Source organism: Chlamydotis macqueenii, chromosome 21, assembly GCF_036417535.1.
Source record: "Chlamydotis macqueenii isolate bChlMac1 chromosome 21, bChlMac1.mat, whole genome shotgun sequence".
NCBI lineage: Eukaryota > Metazoa > Chordata > Aves > Otidiformes > Otididae > Chlamydotis > Chlamydotis macqueenii.
In genome coordinates, this window is record NC_141576.1 from 7,798,201 (window position 1) to 7,816,610 (window position 18,410).

General features: G+C 45.2%; 1 protein-coding gene across 5 annotated transcripts in view; it reads right to left on the reverse strand.

Annotated features, from left to right (window-relative positions):
- The window catches only part of PAX7 (paired box 7), a 102,308-nt gene that overhangs the window by 40,882 nt on the left and 43,016 nt on the right, over positions 1-18,410 (reverse strand). For all 5 annotated transcript variants that reach the window (XM_086764608.1, XM_086764605.1, XM_086764606.1 and 2 more), the window contains exon 5: positions 12,835-13,034. In XM_086764608.1, the coding sequence (XP_086620734.1) occupies positions 12,835-13,034 (200 nt within the window). The remainder of the gene's footprint in view (positions 1-12,834; positions 13,035-18,410) is intronic.

Below are 18,410 nucleotides of genomic sequence, written 5' to 3' on the forward strand. Positions count from 1 at the left end.
GTGTGGGAGGGTGCTCTCTGCAGTCGGGTGAGATGCAGAGGAATAATTTAGCTTGTGTATTCCAAGAGTCCATTCCAAGTAGATGCATTGCTACCACCTGGCCATTCTGCCTTGTTATCTGACAACTATGTGAATTATGCCGAAGGATTAAGCACCATAATAGCAACACGGCTGCACTGTTAGGAGGGATAAATAGACAGATTAGCATCACGGTTTCTATGTTAGACAAGCTAAATAGATAGAACCAGACCGGAGGGAATACAGGGTTTTCTTAGCTTCTCTGTGCTGCAGCAAATCACTGTTGTCTGTATGCTAAGACATGCTCTCCTTGCAAGAGGCACTGCAGCATGCACTAAAATTGTACTGCAGCCAATTTAAATCTCTCTGCATTAAAATAAACCCACTATTAATGCACGTGCAAAGCTGGGCTTGTGTTTCCTACAGTGCTAGTTTACCTCCCTGGAAGGGGAGTTTTTTCTAAATGCATTTGTCTGCCCTGATGTGTTTTATCATGGGCGATCTCCCTTCTGCATAGTGGAAAGGGCTTCTCAAGCTGTCTCTTGGGCCTGGTTTACTTCATTTAATCAGAGAGGCTCTCAGGCCCGATCCCTGTTTGGGGTTCAGAAGTATGCGGATAAGCTTTCAAGCCAGATGAGAATGCAGCTGCTGGACTTTGTGAGGCCTAAAGGGCTAGAAAACATGATTAAATTTCACAGCAACAAGAAAAAATGGAGCAAAAATCAAGAGTGTAAAGCATTCGGGGAGGAAAAATCCTCCATCGGGCTTCCAAGCTGTTCAACGTCAGATCAGAAGCTGGGGTTACAAGGGTTTGAGGCACTGCAGTCCAAACGGTCCCCACGTCTTGTGAATCAAACCAGAACTCTCTTCTCTAGACACAGCAGAACCTCAGTGCGATGAGCCTTGTACTTCAGATAGGATCCAGATCTCAAAGTGGCTACCCTTCTCTGGCCTTTAAATTGAGTCCACTGTAAAGGGTCACTTGTCAGTTTGGCTTTTTCATACTGGCACCTGTGGGTATGTATAATTCACTCAGCATGACAAGGCAACACATTTTCAGCGAGAGCTGCTTATTCAATGGACTGTGGCTCTCAGTCCACATGCACTGCAGTGGTGCTTGCTGCAAAAACGAGCATACGCTGAGCTTCACACACAAATTTCTGTGAGGTTCTCTGGATCACAGCCTATTATTGCTCTTTCGATGCGTAACTCATCTACCAGTGTGCTGTGGAAACAGTTTGACTAAAACCTGCTGATGATGGGTAGGAAGGACCCAGTCCTGGGCAGCCCTTCACTTCACTCTGTCATTTACATCCACATAGAGTGAAAACAAAAAAAAAAAAAAAGCCCAGTTTTCTTTGGAAGAGCTGGTCTAAATTAAGCCCCCTGAAATGTACCCAGGGCTGATGTCAGGTCCTTGGCACCAAATGCACCTTTTTACAGACCTCTTCCTACCATACCGCACTACTGGCTGAAGCAGCACAGCCTCTCAGCACCTTCCAAAAGCATGACAGAAATAGGTCAGTTCACATCCGATCTGCATTGATCAACAACGTCCATGCAGGTCAGAATCTCTGTGTCCATTTCTGGCACAAAAAGTCGCTAGCAAAATCTAGGACAGAGTTAAGGAGAAAGAAATGAATGAACATTAAGGGCCACGGCACTTTACAACTCTTATACAGTCCATGGCACAGTTTCTAGGAGCAGTGAGCAACACCAATGAATAAATAACCTTTTGTCTGCCCTCTTCATGCAAAGAGGATGGTCCCATCCCTTTCTCATGTGTGCATGTATGTGTAATTCGTGCTCATTAGGGATATGGAACTTGGCTCTTCCTCTCATATCATTCAGAATAAATTTGCTTCCACTTTCACAGTTAAGGACATAAAAGCTGTTTGAATATTTCTCTTAGCTGAATAAATCTTTTCTCTTCAGAGAAAAAGGCCTAGTCCCAGGCTGGAGGAACTTTCACTCCAAAAAAACCAAAAAAACAACTCAATGCTGAGAATAGGATATAAAATTCAAATACCTGAAGGGAAAACGCAACCAAGCAGCTATCAAGCCAGGAATGGCGAGGGAATGAGAAATTGAACTCCAAGAACGTAAAAGCCACTCCAGTGATTTCTGACGCTTTCCTGACATCGCAAAGGGTGGGAAAGTGGTTTTTTTTTTATAGTCAAGAGCCAGATGCTGGTAAATCCACTGGGGATTAGAAGTTCAGAAGAGACATGTGGAGTGAGCTGATCTAGTACGGGACACATCTCTCCAACAACATCCCCACAAGGACTGAGGTCCCCTGTGGTGGTTCGCCAGTTGGCTGGGCTAACACATGATCAAAACACCACTTTGAAGAGATTTCTGTTGTCTTACTTTACACCACGGCAGGTTATCATTGTTCATGCACCAACACACACGTTTGCATCCGCTGTTCAAAATTAAAATACACACACGAGTGTATGACTCCTCCCATCTTGCTTCTCCACATCCAGTTAAGGGTGTGTACGGGAGATAAAAGGGCGCTCCGGTTCCTTGTACAACCAGGTAGAGTCAACCAAAAAGGGGCCATTCTCGAGGTGTCTTGCATACTCTGTTACAACGTGCATGGGCTTGGACAAAAGGAAAGCTAATTTTTGTGACAGTGGGCCACCACCAGAGAAAGAAAGTCAGTCCTTAATTATGCTACAGCCTCCTTCTGCAGCTTCAGGAACGCTATTGTTTTTCTGACTTGAAGTCATCGGAAACAGTGCTGCAGTCAACAACTTTTGGTCCTTATACAACCCAAGCATCAAATAACCACCACTAAATTGAGGATAAAAAACACATTTTCTTACATTTTAGTTTATTTCAACATCCAAGATAGAGGCTGCCAGTAGGCACCATACCCAGCGCAGCGAGATCTCTGTCTTGGCTGGAGCATCACAGCAAAACAAATAAGGAACGACAATAATAATAATCATACACGCACCAAATGAGATTCACAACAACATGCTGAAATGCAATGCTTCCTAACAGAGCCTGGCTGGAGAACCCAGCCACAAATCCACTGAAACCTTCCACAAAGAAACTGATAGGATTTATCTTCCCATGCAGAGGAAGGGACATTTCATGGCCCAAACAGGTTGATTCTGCCCCTTATTTATAACCCACAGAAAAAAAAAAGAAGACACATTCCAGCTAATGACGTTAGCAATTCTTTCCCTTCCCCCGCCTTAAAGGTGGCTCAGGCCTTTATGCTTATAAATCATTTTATTGGTAGTTAAAATAGAGAGGCTAGAGCATCTAGCTGTAACGCGAGGCGCACTTCAAAGGGAACCTGCTTTCATTTCACAACAGTTAAGGTTTTATCAGCCACTAAAGATTCCTCCTGCCAGAGGATCCTGTTACACCACGTTAAGCCTGGGGTGAAGGTTATGGCTGCTAAAACCAGACTGGTGGGAAGAAGATGAGGAAGAGGAGGAAGTTTCAAAGCTGCTGGTCTGCCTATGAAGATGTTGTTCCAGAGGCTGCTGGGGCTGGATCACACGAGTGAGCAGAAACCGTTCGGCTCAACTGAGGTGAAGCAGATAGGTAAAGGAATGCTCTCACAGAAAATAACTTAAAAGAAGATCTCCGAGCAGGTTCTTCATGTTCCAGTCATGCCCAGGGTCCAGGTAAGCCCAGAGTCCCTCAGTGTGCCACAGGCACCTGGCTCCATAAGTGAGTGCGCTGCTACAAGGATCCTGAACACTGGATGTTCACTGTAGAGCATCACTCAATCTGTTCCCTTCACAGATGGGAGAGGGAGGCACGGCCAGACTAAGCAACCTCTCCAATTCATCACTGTCTGCCTTGCAGAACCAGCTGATCTCAGAAGAGCCCATCCTCCCGGCCAGATTGGGTTTGGGGCAAAGGTTAGCACTGGTTCTTATTTAACCTGAACGCCTGCACCCAACCCTGCCAACGGCCAGCCCGAGATGTCCCAGCCACTTGTTCTCAACCAGAAGTGGAGCGGGGCTGCAGAGACAGCTGCCTGCCAGGATGGGGCTGGACTGAATTATCCCCACAGCCGCAGAGATATGGGTCAGCTCCCACAATTTGTCAGACAAGGAGAGGAAAGGAAGGTCAAAAAGAGCCTCCTGTGGGAAAGAAAGCCTGTTGTGTTCCTGCTCAGCCTAATCAGGACTTGATGTTGGAGAAAGATAGATGGGATAAATGAGCTCATAAATGGAAACAGGGATGGAAAGCCAAGTTGTGCCTTTGCTTTCCAGTAGAATGGAAGAGATGCAACATGTGTTTGCTCTCACAGACCCGAGAGGTTGCAGAAACCAGGTGGAATAGACTCATATGGCCATTTATGGCCCAAGCACACAAAAAAAAAACTCCACCAAAGTCAGATGCACCCGCACAGAGGCCACTCTGCCAGAGCAGGTCCTCTCCAGGTTCTCCTTTCAACCAGGGCAAATCCCTGCAGTGCTTTGCCTTGTCCACACTAGTTAAAAATGCTGCAAGGCCTGGGCTTCCCAGGAAGCTGATCTAGAAGGCTGTTAGAGGGGAGCTCTAGCAGCAACAGCGATGAGATGAGGGATAGTTACTGCTCCATCTGAATGCCTTCTTCCAGATGCTGCTACAGTCAGCCCTCCCAGACTGGAAAAGGCTGAGATGTTCAGTGAGCTGGGATCCTGTAAGTCCCAACAACAGCTTAGTGATGACTACGCTTCCTCCGCCTGGCGCTGAGGAGTGTGAAAAACAGACATCAAAGACACACAAGCATCATTGAGACTACTGAGGCAGCTCCTTACAGATCGAGAAGAAAAGCCCATGACAGCGCACAGGTTTAGGCACACAGATTTTTATCTGCACAAGTAGGGATACGGCTATACCTAGTGACACGCTGGTGCGGTGCCTACAATGCAGAGCCTCTGTCACTTGTGGGTGATATGGGCAAGATAAATATTAAACAAGATTAGTGGAGCAGAATAAATGACTCTTCACAAATGAGATTATCCAATGAATTTAGCCTCTCCTTCTCCTGGTATATCCCTGTTCCTGAAGGTGCTAGCTATTTATAACAATCTGCTGAAGAATTTCAACAAACAGCATGTGGTATGCAGATTTTTTTGCAAACCTTTTTTTTTTAACCAAACCATTGTTAGCAATGAAATATCTGATTGTGACATTGATTACTTTACTCTTGCAATATTTTTTTTCTAATCTTTTAATTAATCATGTCACAAACCCTTCCTCAACCAAAAGGCCATCTCTACCTTCAAATGATTCTCACAGTATGAACACCTCGTAACTGCTAATCATTTCATACTCCAGATGGGGAAGCTGAAGGCAGGAGAAATGGGACAGATCTCCACTTTCACACTAAGACATCGTGAGCCCAGGTTTGAACTCATGGCTTCACAGCTCCAAACCCAACCCTGCCCAGTGATGCAGCTTCACTACTTACTGTAACAAAAGTTCATAATATTTACAAATTTAAAAAATAATAATAATTGAATGAAATAGCTATCGGATACTAAATGATTGTTTGCAAGTGTTGTGCTTTCCAGCTCTACATTTTATAAACCATGCTTCTCAGTATTATTTCAGTTGTCAGAGGAAATTCTGTTAAAATAAAATAATTAAAAATATTACTTTAACTTATCTATTTATCTGTTTTACTGCTTTACTTATCTCTCTATAAACTCTGTGTCTGAGGATGAATGGGACTTGTGGAAGCTGAAAGACACTAGGATGGGTTTACTGCTGTCAGAAAGCAGCTGTAAGCTAATGTACTTTATGAAGTGCCTTCTCTCCATTTGAACACTTGCTTCTTAGACGGCCAAGTCTTAACGGTGTTAGAGGTGCATTTAAACATTTTGGAAGCGGCTTTAATGTCACACCTCACGGAGGTGAATGAGATGTTGGGGAGTAGATTTCCTGCTGCTGTTGTTTGGCTAGAGACAGGCTGGACTTTAACAGCAAACCAGTAGCAAATTGATTCCCACCATCAGGATTTTATTTGCAAAAGAAAAAGTTATGAGCTTTTAAAAATGGCTTAAACACTATGTGAAGTGGCTCAAAGATTAAAACGCCCTGGCAAACCTTCCTCCTGATTATATAAATGTTTTCCATTGTTGCCCAAACAGAATCCATTTAACTGGTGTTGCAGTAAACAGAAAGCCTCCTTAGGTTGGGGAGATGGAGAACAGACGAGAGCCACATGTGCTGGCTGCTCGACACAACGGCACGCGTGCTCACTGGCACACACGGGGCGGTGCCTCTGCCACAATCAGAGATTCGGCATCAGGCATAAGAGCAAACTGTATGAGAAACATTTCGGTCCACACCCTCATTGGGCTGGAAATTTTGTGATAAAGGTTCTTCTCATAAAACCTCTGGGAGGCCCTATTTGTTTTTAATACAATGGGACAGACACTCTGCTACTATAAATCAGTGCAACTTCACTGACTTCCATTTAGAGCAGCTGAGTGCGCAGTGTCAGACACAACCGCTTCGTCCAAGGGACTGGGATCTCGTTCATTGCTTTGGCCTCTCGGCCCTCCTTCCTTTGTAAGAAAATAAAATCGTTACCACATTGTTTAGGGGATCCCTTTTTCAGCTTGTGACCATGAGGCTGGCAGTTCTGCTCCTCGGGCCAGAATGGACCAAGAAAAGCAGAATAGGACAAACAACCAAAAAAGTCAGTTCCAGATTTTGCACCTCAACACAAAAAATCCACATTTTTATCTAAAAATAATGTTTTACTGACCTGAATGGATTTCTCCATCTGCAGAAGCCAGTAAGCTCAAAGGAGCACTTTGTCATAAACTTCTCCATTTGTTTCGTACAGATTCCCTGCCCCACGTGTACAAAACAAGCCGGTCTTGTCAAATTATGCTGCAAGTCATGAAGTTTATATTCATTCCTGTTGATTTCAGCCAGCGCTTTGCCAGAAGGACTACAGGATTAGGCTTATCATTTTCATCTTCAGTAAAGTCTAATATACTTAATGACACAGCACTGACTCTCTACAGCAAGATGCCCTCAGGCTTACATAGCTGGGACTGCGTCCTCTGTCAGTGGGACATTTCTATTTCCAAGGGGGCTGGTTACTGTAATTCTACTACAAATACCAAAAGTGCTGATGCTTTTCTAAGCAAACCCTTAGATGCAGAATTAGGATGTGCTTGCAATTTTAAGAGATAATCTCTGGCTTTTCTAAAGTTTAGGCGGAAAAAGATTTGCCGCTGAAGTTTGGATATCTGGTAATTTACGTTACAGTTTGGTTTTGTTTTTTTTTTACGTGACTAGTAGGAGGACTGAGGGCTTATTTGGCGCATATTAGCTGGGGCAAATATGCAATGTGTTACTGTTTTCTTTAATCCAATTGCATTTCTGTTTCTAATTCAGGCCAGTGATATATAAAAGAACAGCAGCAATGCCAAGAGACATCAAGCACCGATTCACTAAGCACCAAAAGTAATGCCACAAAACTGCAACCAACCTCTCTCTCTCATTAGCCACATCCTGCTGCAGTGAGATCTCCGTGAGACGTGAGGGGGAAGCAGCTGGACTCTCCGCCACATCTTGGTGGCGTTCAGCCCTCGCTGGCTTTCCCTTGCAGAGCCACATCTTTAAAGGTGGCTGGAACAGCACGCTACCCTCGCCCCGACCTCTCTCGGGAGCTGGATGCCGCTTGGCATCGCACCGTTGGTCTCTGGACGTGCCTGGGCACACGCACCGGCACGCCACCGCGGTTCTCACGGACTGGCTGCCGCGGTGCCAGCGGCTGTTCTTGCCATGGGTCGTCTATCTGGACGTGCCAGTGTGCAAGAGCACAGTTGGCCCCGTGCTGTGGAAAACAAGCGTGCCAAGCCAGCCTTTGCCAACGAGAGCCCCAACTGCCGGCTCTTCTTCACAGCCTTTCAGTGCCCCGGCTGCTGCCAAAAACACAGGGCAGCTGTTGTGTCATAACCTCATCACAGGCCTCTTCACAAGAAATGTAAACGAGTCGGACCCTCAGGAAGAAAGAAAACATTCTCAGCTGACCTTTAAGGGAGGGGGATTGCCTCAGAAGAGCCAATTTGGACACATCTCAAAGAGTATGGTAAGCAAAACACCAGGCAAACAGCATTAGGCTCCAGCAGCTTCGCCTGACTCCACTTAATGCTCAGAGCTGGGGGAGACCTGCTCACCAGCACATCATCCCTTCGTAAAATGCCTCCATCTTCCAAAAGCACCACCTCAGGAACAGGACAGACCTGTGGCCACAGTGACAGCTGCTGAAAGAGCACTGGGGTCCCCACTAGCACGCAATAGAGATATTTGAAAAGTTCCTGAGAAACCCATGCATTTTCTGGAAACTAGACTGCAGACTACTGCTGGTAAACTGTGGTTTTCAGCTTCTTCGCACTGAGAATAGAATTGCTTTGTGAAAAATTTCAAGCAAAATTGAATGGAATTTCTTTTCTGGTGCTCCATTTGGTGTGTCTGAGCCTCTGCAGCACGTTCTAGAATATGGCTGTTTGTTTACTACAGTTTGAAACTGTGTCATAAAATACGTATTATGTGAGTAGGCTAGAAATGCACCGAGATTTCAGAGACAGAATTGCTCTGAGCCTTTTTATTAAATGAAACATCCATTTTCTCCCAGGCAGAAATCACAATGGTATCCATCATAAAAATGATCAATAAAGCACTGGGTTGCGACTCCCGCTGTCTAGTTTAATTTTGTTATTGAAATAACGGGTTCTCAGTGCATGGAATTTCCTGGGGATTAATAACAGATATCAACATCACAACGCACCCACTTCTTCGCGCTTTTATTTATTTCCAGCAAGCACCCACTGCCCAGACCACACAAACTGGGACTAACGTACTTGCTAAGCGGAATACGCACTTGTACCCAGCTGCCTGTGGTATGAGCATCTGAATCATCTGCAGGTGATGCTGAGAAGCAAAAGCTACCACCTATTTTTCGGGAACGATTCTGTTAGATTTCTGGGAAAACTTTTTGAGAGAATACTTTGGAGCCTGCCACAGATGACTCATCAGAGCACCAGGAAAAACGGAGACTGGCTGCTTGCGTGGGAACCTATGCACCAAGATCTGTTTGTAAAAAACATTTTCAGTGCACAAATTTTGACATGACTTGGGACTGCGATGTTGACCCGAGGACAATTTGGGCATACTGTTTTACCTTTTATTTATTTATGTTGGTATTGTTCAAGTAAAAAAAAAAAAAAGAAATAAGCACTGGGATTTGTTGGTAACTAGCCTTAAAAATGCAACACATCTGGGCAAACAGATCCCCAAATGGGATCACCTAGAAGAAGGATTAGTTTAAACTCCCTAGACCCATGACTGATGTACCTGGTGCCTCCTGACATTAGCATTGCTTTAAGAAGTCATTTCTACACCTAGACAAGAATTTCCTGACAACTGTTTTCCTGTTGAAAAACACTGTACTGACAAAGCTAAACTGTTTATGAGAAAAGGGTTGTTCTGAAAAATCGCCCTGCTCTAGAAATGCCAGGGAGAAAAGTTTCAAAATTAACACAGAAACCCGTTTAGGGTTTTTTTCCATAGAAAAATTTTGACATCATTGGTTAGATAATTGCAAAAACTGGCATAAAAACCTGAAAATACATTCAAGAGCAAAATCAAAGCTTCCATTACATTCGGTACGTAAACTGCTTAGCTGTTAGACTTAATTTCTAAATCCATGAATGCTGGGAATTCAACGGCTTGTTTTCTGGAAGGGTGCAAATGGGAGCTTGCAGATGGGCAGGAATTTGTTCAGTACTGGACAATTCGTGTGGGCACGAGTCAAGACTTTGCCTTGCACAAAAACAAGTCAGTGGGAATTTCCACTGGTGGCCTCGCTGGGCATGGATTTGGCACTGTAATCCCCATCCTTCCGGAAATCAATGGCAGTCTTCTCCCTGGCTATGCTTAATTTGGGATTAACCTTTTAACGGCTCGTATCTTTGGATGTGTTGAAGTCTGACTGCTGGAATCCTGCTTCTCAAACATCCAGACACTGCAGTGACCTTGCAAAAACATTGCTCACCCTCTCATGATCTTCCTAGCAGATGAGAAACCGGAGCTTGGAAATGCTCCCCACCACCACCTCTTCTTGTTCAACTTCTGAATTTTATTAGCTGTCAATGTGTCAAACTTCCACTTAGCTGGACAGCTGCAGGACCAGACAGACGCAAAGGCCTGCCAATAAAGTTTAACAGAGCTATCAGCTTTTCACATGGGAGAGATTATGGTATGTGAATGCTCTGGTATCAGAGAGAACAAGCGAGACTCAGGTAAGCTCACCTTTCCCATGGTAAAGCAAAGAGAGGTGAAGAGAAGAAAGAAGTAAAGAGACAGACGGGCCCACTTATTTTTATTCAGTGCTTGTAGAGTGACTAGCAAAAATGGGATTCTAGCACAGGGATGTTGTGAATATGTGACACAGTAAGAAAACCTGAGCTGTGATTCCGAGACTTGGGTGTGATCTGGGGATTGTTCAGCCATGGACAAGTGGCAATGGGATCCAGCAGATGGATGAAGCAATGACGAGACACTGAGGAGCAGTGAAGGCTGCTCTCCAGTCTCTTTTGTGACTCTGGGTCACAAAATGCTTTTCATATGTCTACCTCCCATTTCATACGTTAACATGATAAGCTTTTGGTGACAAGATAGATGGGTAGATGTTGGCATGGCCCCTAACACCCAGAAACCCTGATCTCAGCTGGCCCTACTGTTCTTACAGCCATCTTTAATCCAAAGCAAGTCCGTTGGCCTTAAAACCTCAGATGAGCTAGGAGTAAGACTATAAGGTGGTAGAAGATTCCCTGCTGGATGGGTACATGTGTGGATGTGTGTGTGGCTTTTTTTTTTTTTCCACAACAACTTGATTGACTAATGTTTGTAGGTCCTGAGAGCCAGTAAAAGATCTGCTCTGATATCCAGAAAATTTTACAAGGGGCGGCAGGCTTAAAAGTGGTGGGAAGAAGCTGACTCTGCCAGGATGTCAGAATGAGAAAGCCATCAGGAATGTGCCTCGGAGAACAGCTGCTACTAGAGCCCTGGCAGGAACCTCCATGCAAGCTGCCTGGGAGCAAGTAGGGGGATTCAGAGATCACAGCTTGAGACGAGGGAAAGGTTCTCTTTATTTATTTATTTAGCTTTCCCTTTCTGTTTGTGCCTCCCTCCTTTCTCCCAAGCTTTATCACAGTGAGGTCAGAGCACCTTGGAAAAGAGAGAACCTGCCTCTGTTTTTTGCACTCCCTGGTACTTTAGGGCTTTTCCCTTCCTCCCCTGCATGCCCACACCACAGTTCAAGCAACGCAGGTTTCTCTCACCCCATGAAAACACCTAAACTCTGTTCTCCCCATCATTCCTTTTTTTTTTTTTTTTAATCTGACACAGAAATATCTCTTTTGGTAGCTTAGTCACCTAAATCAGCCACTTTCCCAGGCTCCATCTATCTATGAATCGACACCGCTAGCAAATTAACACTATTACTGTTGAACACTCTGGCACGGTCTTTTGGCTACGATCAAAACTAGAATGAGTTTAAAGTTTGCTAGATTTCCTTTTTGTGGTCTCCACAGCCACCTGGGGAGGGATGATGGATTCAGGAAAATTCAGTATCTCTCAAGAGAAAGTTGGAGGGAGGTGAGAGGGCATCTGCTGCAGTGCTGTGACTGGCTTAGCACTGCTTTGGGAAAGAAGGCTAATGAGAAAAATCCTTAATCAGTGCATGTCCCAGGTGTGGGGGGAAAATGCCCATTCCCAGACAGCTGGGGGAAAACAGCAAAAACTTTTGGCAGTTTTGGCTTCCAAGTGAGCACATCAAGCTCATTATCCTGAGAACTGCAGAACGAAAAAAAGCCTGTTTTGTTTCAGAGGAGCTGGTTAATTGACTGACCATTTCCTTGACACAAGCCTGGAGTGCTTTCTCCCTCCTCTCCCAGTGCCACGGTTCAACCCTCGGCTGCGTGCACAGAGACCCCTGTGCTTGGCCTGAAACCTGATCATGCTGGCCGCACGGAGGACGGACTGCTGGGGTCTCCATTTCACTTCTTTAACCCAGCACAATCCCCAATCCCTCCCCGTTTCCTTCCCTTTCCCCAAGGGACTCTATTATACCCCCGATCTGTTCACACTCCTTATCCCTCTGCGTGTTTGCACACACTGCTGACCCAGCCTTTATCTGGAAGACATAAGGGTCTCCATGTGGAGTTCCCACAAGGGCTATTAATCGTGTAGATGTCAGAGTCTCCCGGCTCCAAACCCTCCCTTTCTGCTCCTCCCGTCTTCTTCCCTCCCCCCGCCCTTTTTGTGCTCTCCGGAGATCAGGAGAAAAAAAAGTTTTATGAAAATTCACACACAGAACTTGCAAACTTTGCAAAATATGATCTGCTCCCCTGGGCAAGGTTGGTAAATGGTGTGATTTCTCCTAAAACACCAAATACAAACATAGACACGCTCACACTGCTTCCTCCTAGGCAAATGGAGGAATTTCCTCCAACAGAAAACAGAGCTACATGCCTTGCCAAGTGAGGGAAAGTATGGCTGCTGGTCCCAACCTGGATGGAAACTCTCCAGCTGGTACCTCTGCAATGGGCCAAATCCAAATGCCATATCTGCAAATCCATGGGAACATGGGAATCTGCAGAACTGGATTTAAGTCTCAGATCCTTGTGGATGTGGCTCCAGAGAAGAAGTTGGTCCCTGTTACCACCTTTCAACAACCTCATGCCCTGCACTGCCATCTCCTTCCCCGAGGTAAACAAGAAGCCATGTCACCAGGCTGATTTGCCAGGTGCTGGCTCTAGCCCTCACCTGAACTCGGGCCTCTGTGAGCTTTGTTCTCTGGGCTAGCTCCTCTCGTGTGTAGATGTCTGGGTAGTGGGTTCTCTCGAAGGCCTTCTCCAGCTCCTCCAGCTGCTCAGCAGTGAAAGTGGTTCGGCTGCGGCGTTGCTTGCGCTTCAAAGGCAGGTCCGGTTCAGATTCGACGTCGGAGCCTTCGTCCAGCCTGTTACCTGCAGTGGGAAAGAAGTGGGAGATGAGGCTTGCGGGGTTACACGCCAAAGGGAGAAAGGCTGTTGGAAGAGTCAAGCAGCCCAGCAAAGTAATCTCAGATCTACTGTGATGGTGTCCATCAAAACAAACACTCTGTCCATGTATAACACATCCACCACTTTTCTCTTATTTCTGTAGTTTCCTGATATTTTTTCCCCACATTTTAAAAAGCCCACCTGCCAAAATCAGAACCCTTGGCAGGAAAGGGATGATTCAAAGCCCACTATTGAAATTGTTATGGTGAAAGAACTTCCAGTTGTTGACTTAAGTTATTTCAAGAATTTTCCATTTTTATGAGAAATTACTGTGTTTCAGAGTTGCACATTTTACATTAAAAAGATGTAGAAATGAGAGCATAAAAAAACTCAACAAATGATGCTTTGACTTGTGCAGCCTAATTTGCAAATTCTTCTGTTTTGTCAAGTATCAGTGTTTGAGATTTCAAGTTTTTTAAACACTTCAGGAAGATAAAAAGAAATATTAGGAATTTTTACAGCTGGGAATAAACCTTTCCAACTCTGCTTCACCTCTGGGTTTGGCTGCCCACAGGATACAGTTCCTCTTCGCTTAATTTCACAAATTTCAGCAAGAGTTTTGCAGAACGGCAGACTCCTGCAGCGTTAAGATGACATGAAAGTCCTTTACCAGTGACTCCCTCCACCTTCACTTGCACTTCTGCCTTTCCCTTCTTCCAGCACCACATCTATTGCCTCCTGAGGGCCTTACCAAACCCGAGTTGGAATAAGTAAGCCCAGTTTTGCTCTTCTTTTTTTTTGTCTGGAGATAAAGCAGAAGGCATTACACTGATATTCACCAAGTCAGACCCAGTGGATTTAAGAGGGGACGCACCAAGAACAGCGCTAGCTGGAACTCCAGTGTTTGCCAGAGGCCTCTCATGGAGCAAAGCCTGGGTTTCAAAGATGTGCGATGCGCAGGTTACCGGCTCCCTGCGGTGCAGATTCTGATGTATGGGGGATCTCAGCCAGGTCAACATTTTATGTCTGCTTTTGGGACAGTGAAAAACGTGTCAGGGAGAGATCTGGCCTCTGTCACCTTTTCCTTCTCTCTCATGAAAATAGGGGACTCCTTAAACATGGACTATTTTTTTTCCCTACCAAGCTTGACTGCTGTCTTTCAGAATAATTGCACAGGCAGACTGAGAGCCAGAATCTGCTTAAACATTGTGCTCAGAGAGAAATGTTTTCTCTTTTGGCTAAACCTTGGCTAATTTAGGATTAGAAGCAGGATTTACATATGCTCATCTTGACGATAAAGTTCCCTAAAGTTACTAATAAGTATTTTTCAGTCCTCTCTTTTTGTTCAGCTCTATACTATCATCATCCAAAAATCTGCCTTTTTCTTTTCAGAGCTGGGAACGGCAGCTGTGACTTCCCCAACAGCTGCTCGAGAGTGGTGGCAGTTTGAGGAGTATGAGGCAAATATCCCATCAGAGCTCACTTGTTTATACTGAGATCACCACAAAATGCCATCGCATTCAGCTTGCTGCGATACAAAAATGCTTTTATGTCTTGGGGCTTCACAGGGAGGATGTGGTGTCAGAGCTCAGATAACTACAGTTGCGCTGGAGTACAAGAAACGGCTGCAGAGGAGTGGGTGGCTTGGTTTGGGGGCAAACACATCACCTGAAGAGGTTTTCCTTTCTTTTAGTTCTGGTTTACCAGTACACAGGGCTTTACACACATTCCTCTTTTTAGATCAAGAACCTTTTTTTGATCTAAATCAGAAATTCATCTGACTTCAGAGGAGCAGCATCTGTCCCACATTTTAAAGACCATTTTACTGTACATAGCAGAAATCTGTTACTAAACTAGCTTTTTGGTTACATCCATTTTCAGGGAAGGTCTAGAGTATCAAGTGGTGTAAAAGGAACATCTGTACTTGAAAATAACAATTCTCCACATCTGGCTCCCAGATGATTCGAGGCAGGTATCCCTGCCCCTATCCCTGTCCAGATGTGCTGGACCTTGGAGTAGCATGCTGTGCAAAAGCACATCTAGAAACCTATAGCATACAGTAAATTTCTTCAAGTCAGTCACTTAAGTCACTGACTATTATTGGTTTAATTATTTAGTATCTTTTCTAGAAATACTTGATACGAAAAGACGTAGGGAAGGAGGTGTATTTGGTCCAGGATGTGAAAGGGCTAATGTGGGGAAGGAAAAATACATTGTTAAATGTCTTTTAACTCTGCACCTGAGCATATTTCTTTACACATTTGTGTATAGCTAGTATGCATGCTCTTAATTAAGGATCCTTGATTTGGTCACAAAATTTTGGGAAAGGACAACTGATAGTCATCAGTAACAATCTGTCCTGCTCACAGCAGCACCAGCAACTGTGCCAGCCATCATGCTGCCTCCAGGGTTAAAAGGGTAGAGCGCCAAACTTCGCGATATAAAAGTGATGTAACACTTTCTATCCGCAAGTCTCCAAACAGCTCCCAACTGGCATTATCTCCATTTTACAACCGTGGCAGGGATGGAGGAAGTCACCCACCTACGGTCACCCTGTGAGTCAGGAGCAAAGCTGGGAAAAGAAGCCACAGCTCCTCGTGCCAAGTCCGAGGCTCCAACAACTTGACTACAAAGATGAAACCGAGAGAGCAAGAAAAATCCCAGGGCATGTCTGGAACCAGCTGGTCTCGGTACGGTGCAGCTGCTGCTGTCAGACAGAGATTCATTAAATAATATAGAAAGCCTTTCAGCTGAGACAGACTGAGTACGAGTCTATTATCTAATGCATCCCCTCTTATCAGGGGACAGTCTCCCTTACCTGCCTAAGAGGCAACTCGGGGATCTAACAGGTCTTTTCCATTCTTAAACAGCTGAAACCTGCTAGTCAAACCTTTGCCATAACCTCCGCAAAGCTTCTGTGCAATAAGAAGTTTTACAAAGCTGCAGGAGTAACTCAAGGAGACTCCCTCGCTAGGCAAGTCCAGGGGGATTCATCAAAAACTTGGATGCTTCATTTTTTGCCCCACATCCCTGTGTGAAAAGTGGATGAGGAGCACTGCCAGCAGCATGAGCAGGGGGCCAGTTCCAGTTTGCAGCCTCCAGCACCATGGGGCTATTACCATAGAAATAATCGTTAGCATGCGCTGGTAGCATTTTACACTTACTCAGCACAGACAGCAATGCACATCCTGTAAATAGGAAGGTGGAGAAATATCTAGCAGCAGCTTCTTGTGTGGCTTAGCAATCACTAGTTGTGATGAAGGATGGGAAACAGCTACCTGTCCGATACTCAGCTCCCCTAGGATATCATACTGGCTAAAGACTGACAGAAAAGAACAGAATGGAGAGAAAAATCTCACAGGAGGACAAGTCAAAAAAAAGGAAAAACTGAGATAAAAGTGTGCATATTACAGGACACACTATTTTTTAATTTTTTTAAGAGCAATTGCATCTTTATTATTTAGTGTAACTGCTCTGTAGCTTGGAAAGAAAAGATCCAAAATGCTCAAATCTCTTGCTTTGCAATAGTCTTAGAAATAAAAAGACACAGGCTTCATTATGGCAATGCAAGTTTGTCATAAGCTCTTCCCTCTGCTCAGAGGGGGCTATCCAAATGTCCAGGCACCTTCTTGGAGAGATACAACACAGCTCGTGCAAGGGAGGAGAGACGGCTGTGTGAAGGCATTTCTGTAAGTTTGTGTCAAGTCCCACATCTTCAGAGAGAATGAGCTGGGGAAAACTGAATAAACCAAAATGGTTATTTCTCCCCACGGAAATGAGTGCGGCCAGAGCACGTGCACAGGTGTGTGCACAGGATGGCACAGGAAAATTGACAAATAGAAGCCCAGGCTTGTCCTGGGGCCCATTCTAGCATGGGGAAATGTGTAAATTATGGGCCACAAACTCACATTCCTGAATAATGCTGCCAATTCAGATTGGGTGCAATTAGCAAGAGCCGGGCAGAGCTCTTTGGAGGGGTTTGAACGGAACAGAAGTAGATTGGAGCTGCAGGAAAGGAACAAGAAAAACTCTCAGTAATTATGGACTGGATGTGTCCTCCCTCTCCCCATTCCCTTCACCCCTCTATTTCCCTTCCTCCCCCTCTGCCTTTCTCCTCTCCACCTCCATTCACTGCTTCTGGGCGCCTCTTAGCCCTGGAGTTAAATTAATCAACAGGATTAGGTGGAATTGGCCACAACAAGACCCTCCAGGCTCAGACTGAGCCCTTGATGCTCTACAAGGACCTGCTGCCTTGTCTTGAAGCACCTTGGTGCTGTCTGGAAGGATTGGCAGACAGGACCGGACATGAAAACGCATTCATTAAAGTGGGGATCGGATTTTGTTAGAGGGTAAAGGGGAGCTGCACATTCTCTCCTTCAGTATTTCTCATTTCCTCTCTCTCTCTCTCTCGCTTCCAGCTGCACCATCCTAAAAATTAAATGTGTGTTGGAGGCTAGAGATGAAGAGAGGGGAAGGGAATGGTTTTGTGAATGGCTTCGCTATAACTGCACCTTTTGTGCTGCACCTGGCTTTAGCAAACTCACTCACCTACTCCTGGAGCAACAGCGATGCTCCACGAAACCAGGTCTGGAGGTGACTGGCTGGGAAGCTAATAGTTACAGGGGAACTTGATTTAATGGCATGAGAGAAGTAAGAAAATCTCACTTCGAAGGTACCAGCAAGATCTGAGCAGCCCCACACCAGGTCCCCCCCTTTTCACAGAGCTCTCCATCCACCAAAGCCGTCATAGTTGGTGGCCCAACAGCTATCCCTGCAGAAACACATGCAGGCACATTTTTCCAGTCCCATATGTACCTGAACTTCAGGTACATCAAATAGCTTCAAGTTATTTTATGCTTAATTAAAGAGTCTCTCAATGACCTTGAAAAGGGCAAGTTTCACCTGCCACATGATGCTTGTGCTGCCTGACGCTGCCTTAATAAGTGGAGCCACACTGCCGTGAGATGGTGCGGAGGTACCCATCTCACAGGTGAAAATATCTCCCAACTGCAGGTACCTTGTCATGAGGGCCTGAAATAGAAAGATATATTACAGCTGAGATACTTGCTGTGGATCTCAGCTATGGTACATCTGTGGAGCAGGAAGGGTCAGACTGCACGCCTTGCAATTTCTACTCCCCCAAAAACGATGGGAGCATCTCCAGGTGGGATCAACAAGGATCACAAGAGGCAGCCATTTATTCAGAGCATGTCCCTTGCGCTGGACCCTGCAGTCAACAGCTTCAGAAGCAAGAGATGAAATTCTCCCTGACTTGTTCACATCTGCCTTTCCCTCTGGCAGAAAGCAAACAAAACCCATCAAAATGCAAACAAGACTATGAAAAGCTCCCTTTTCATCCAT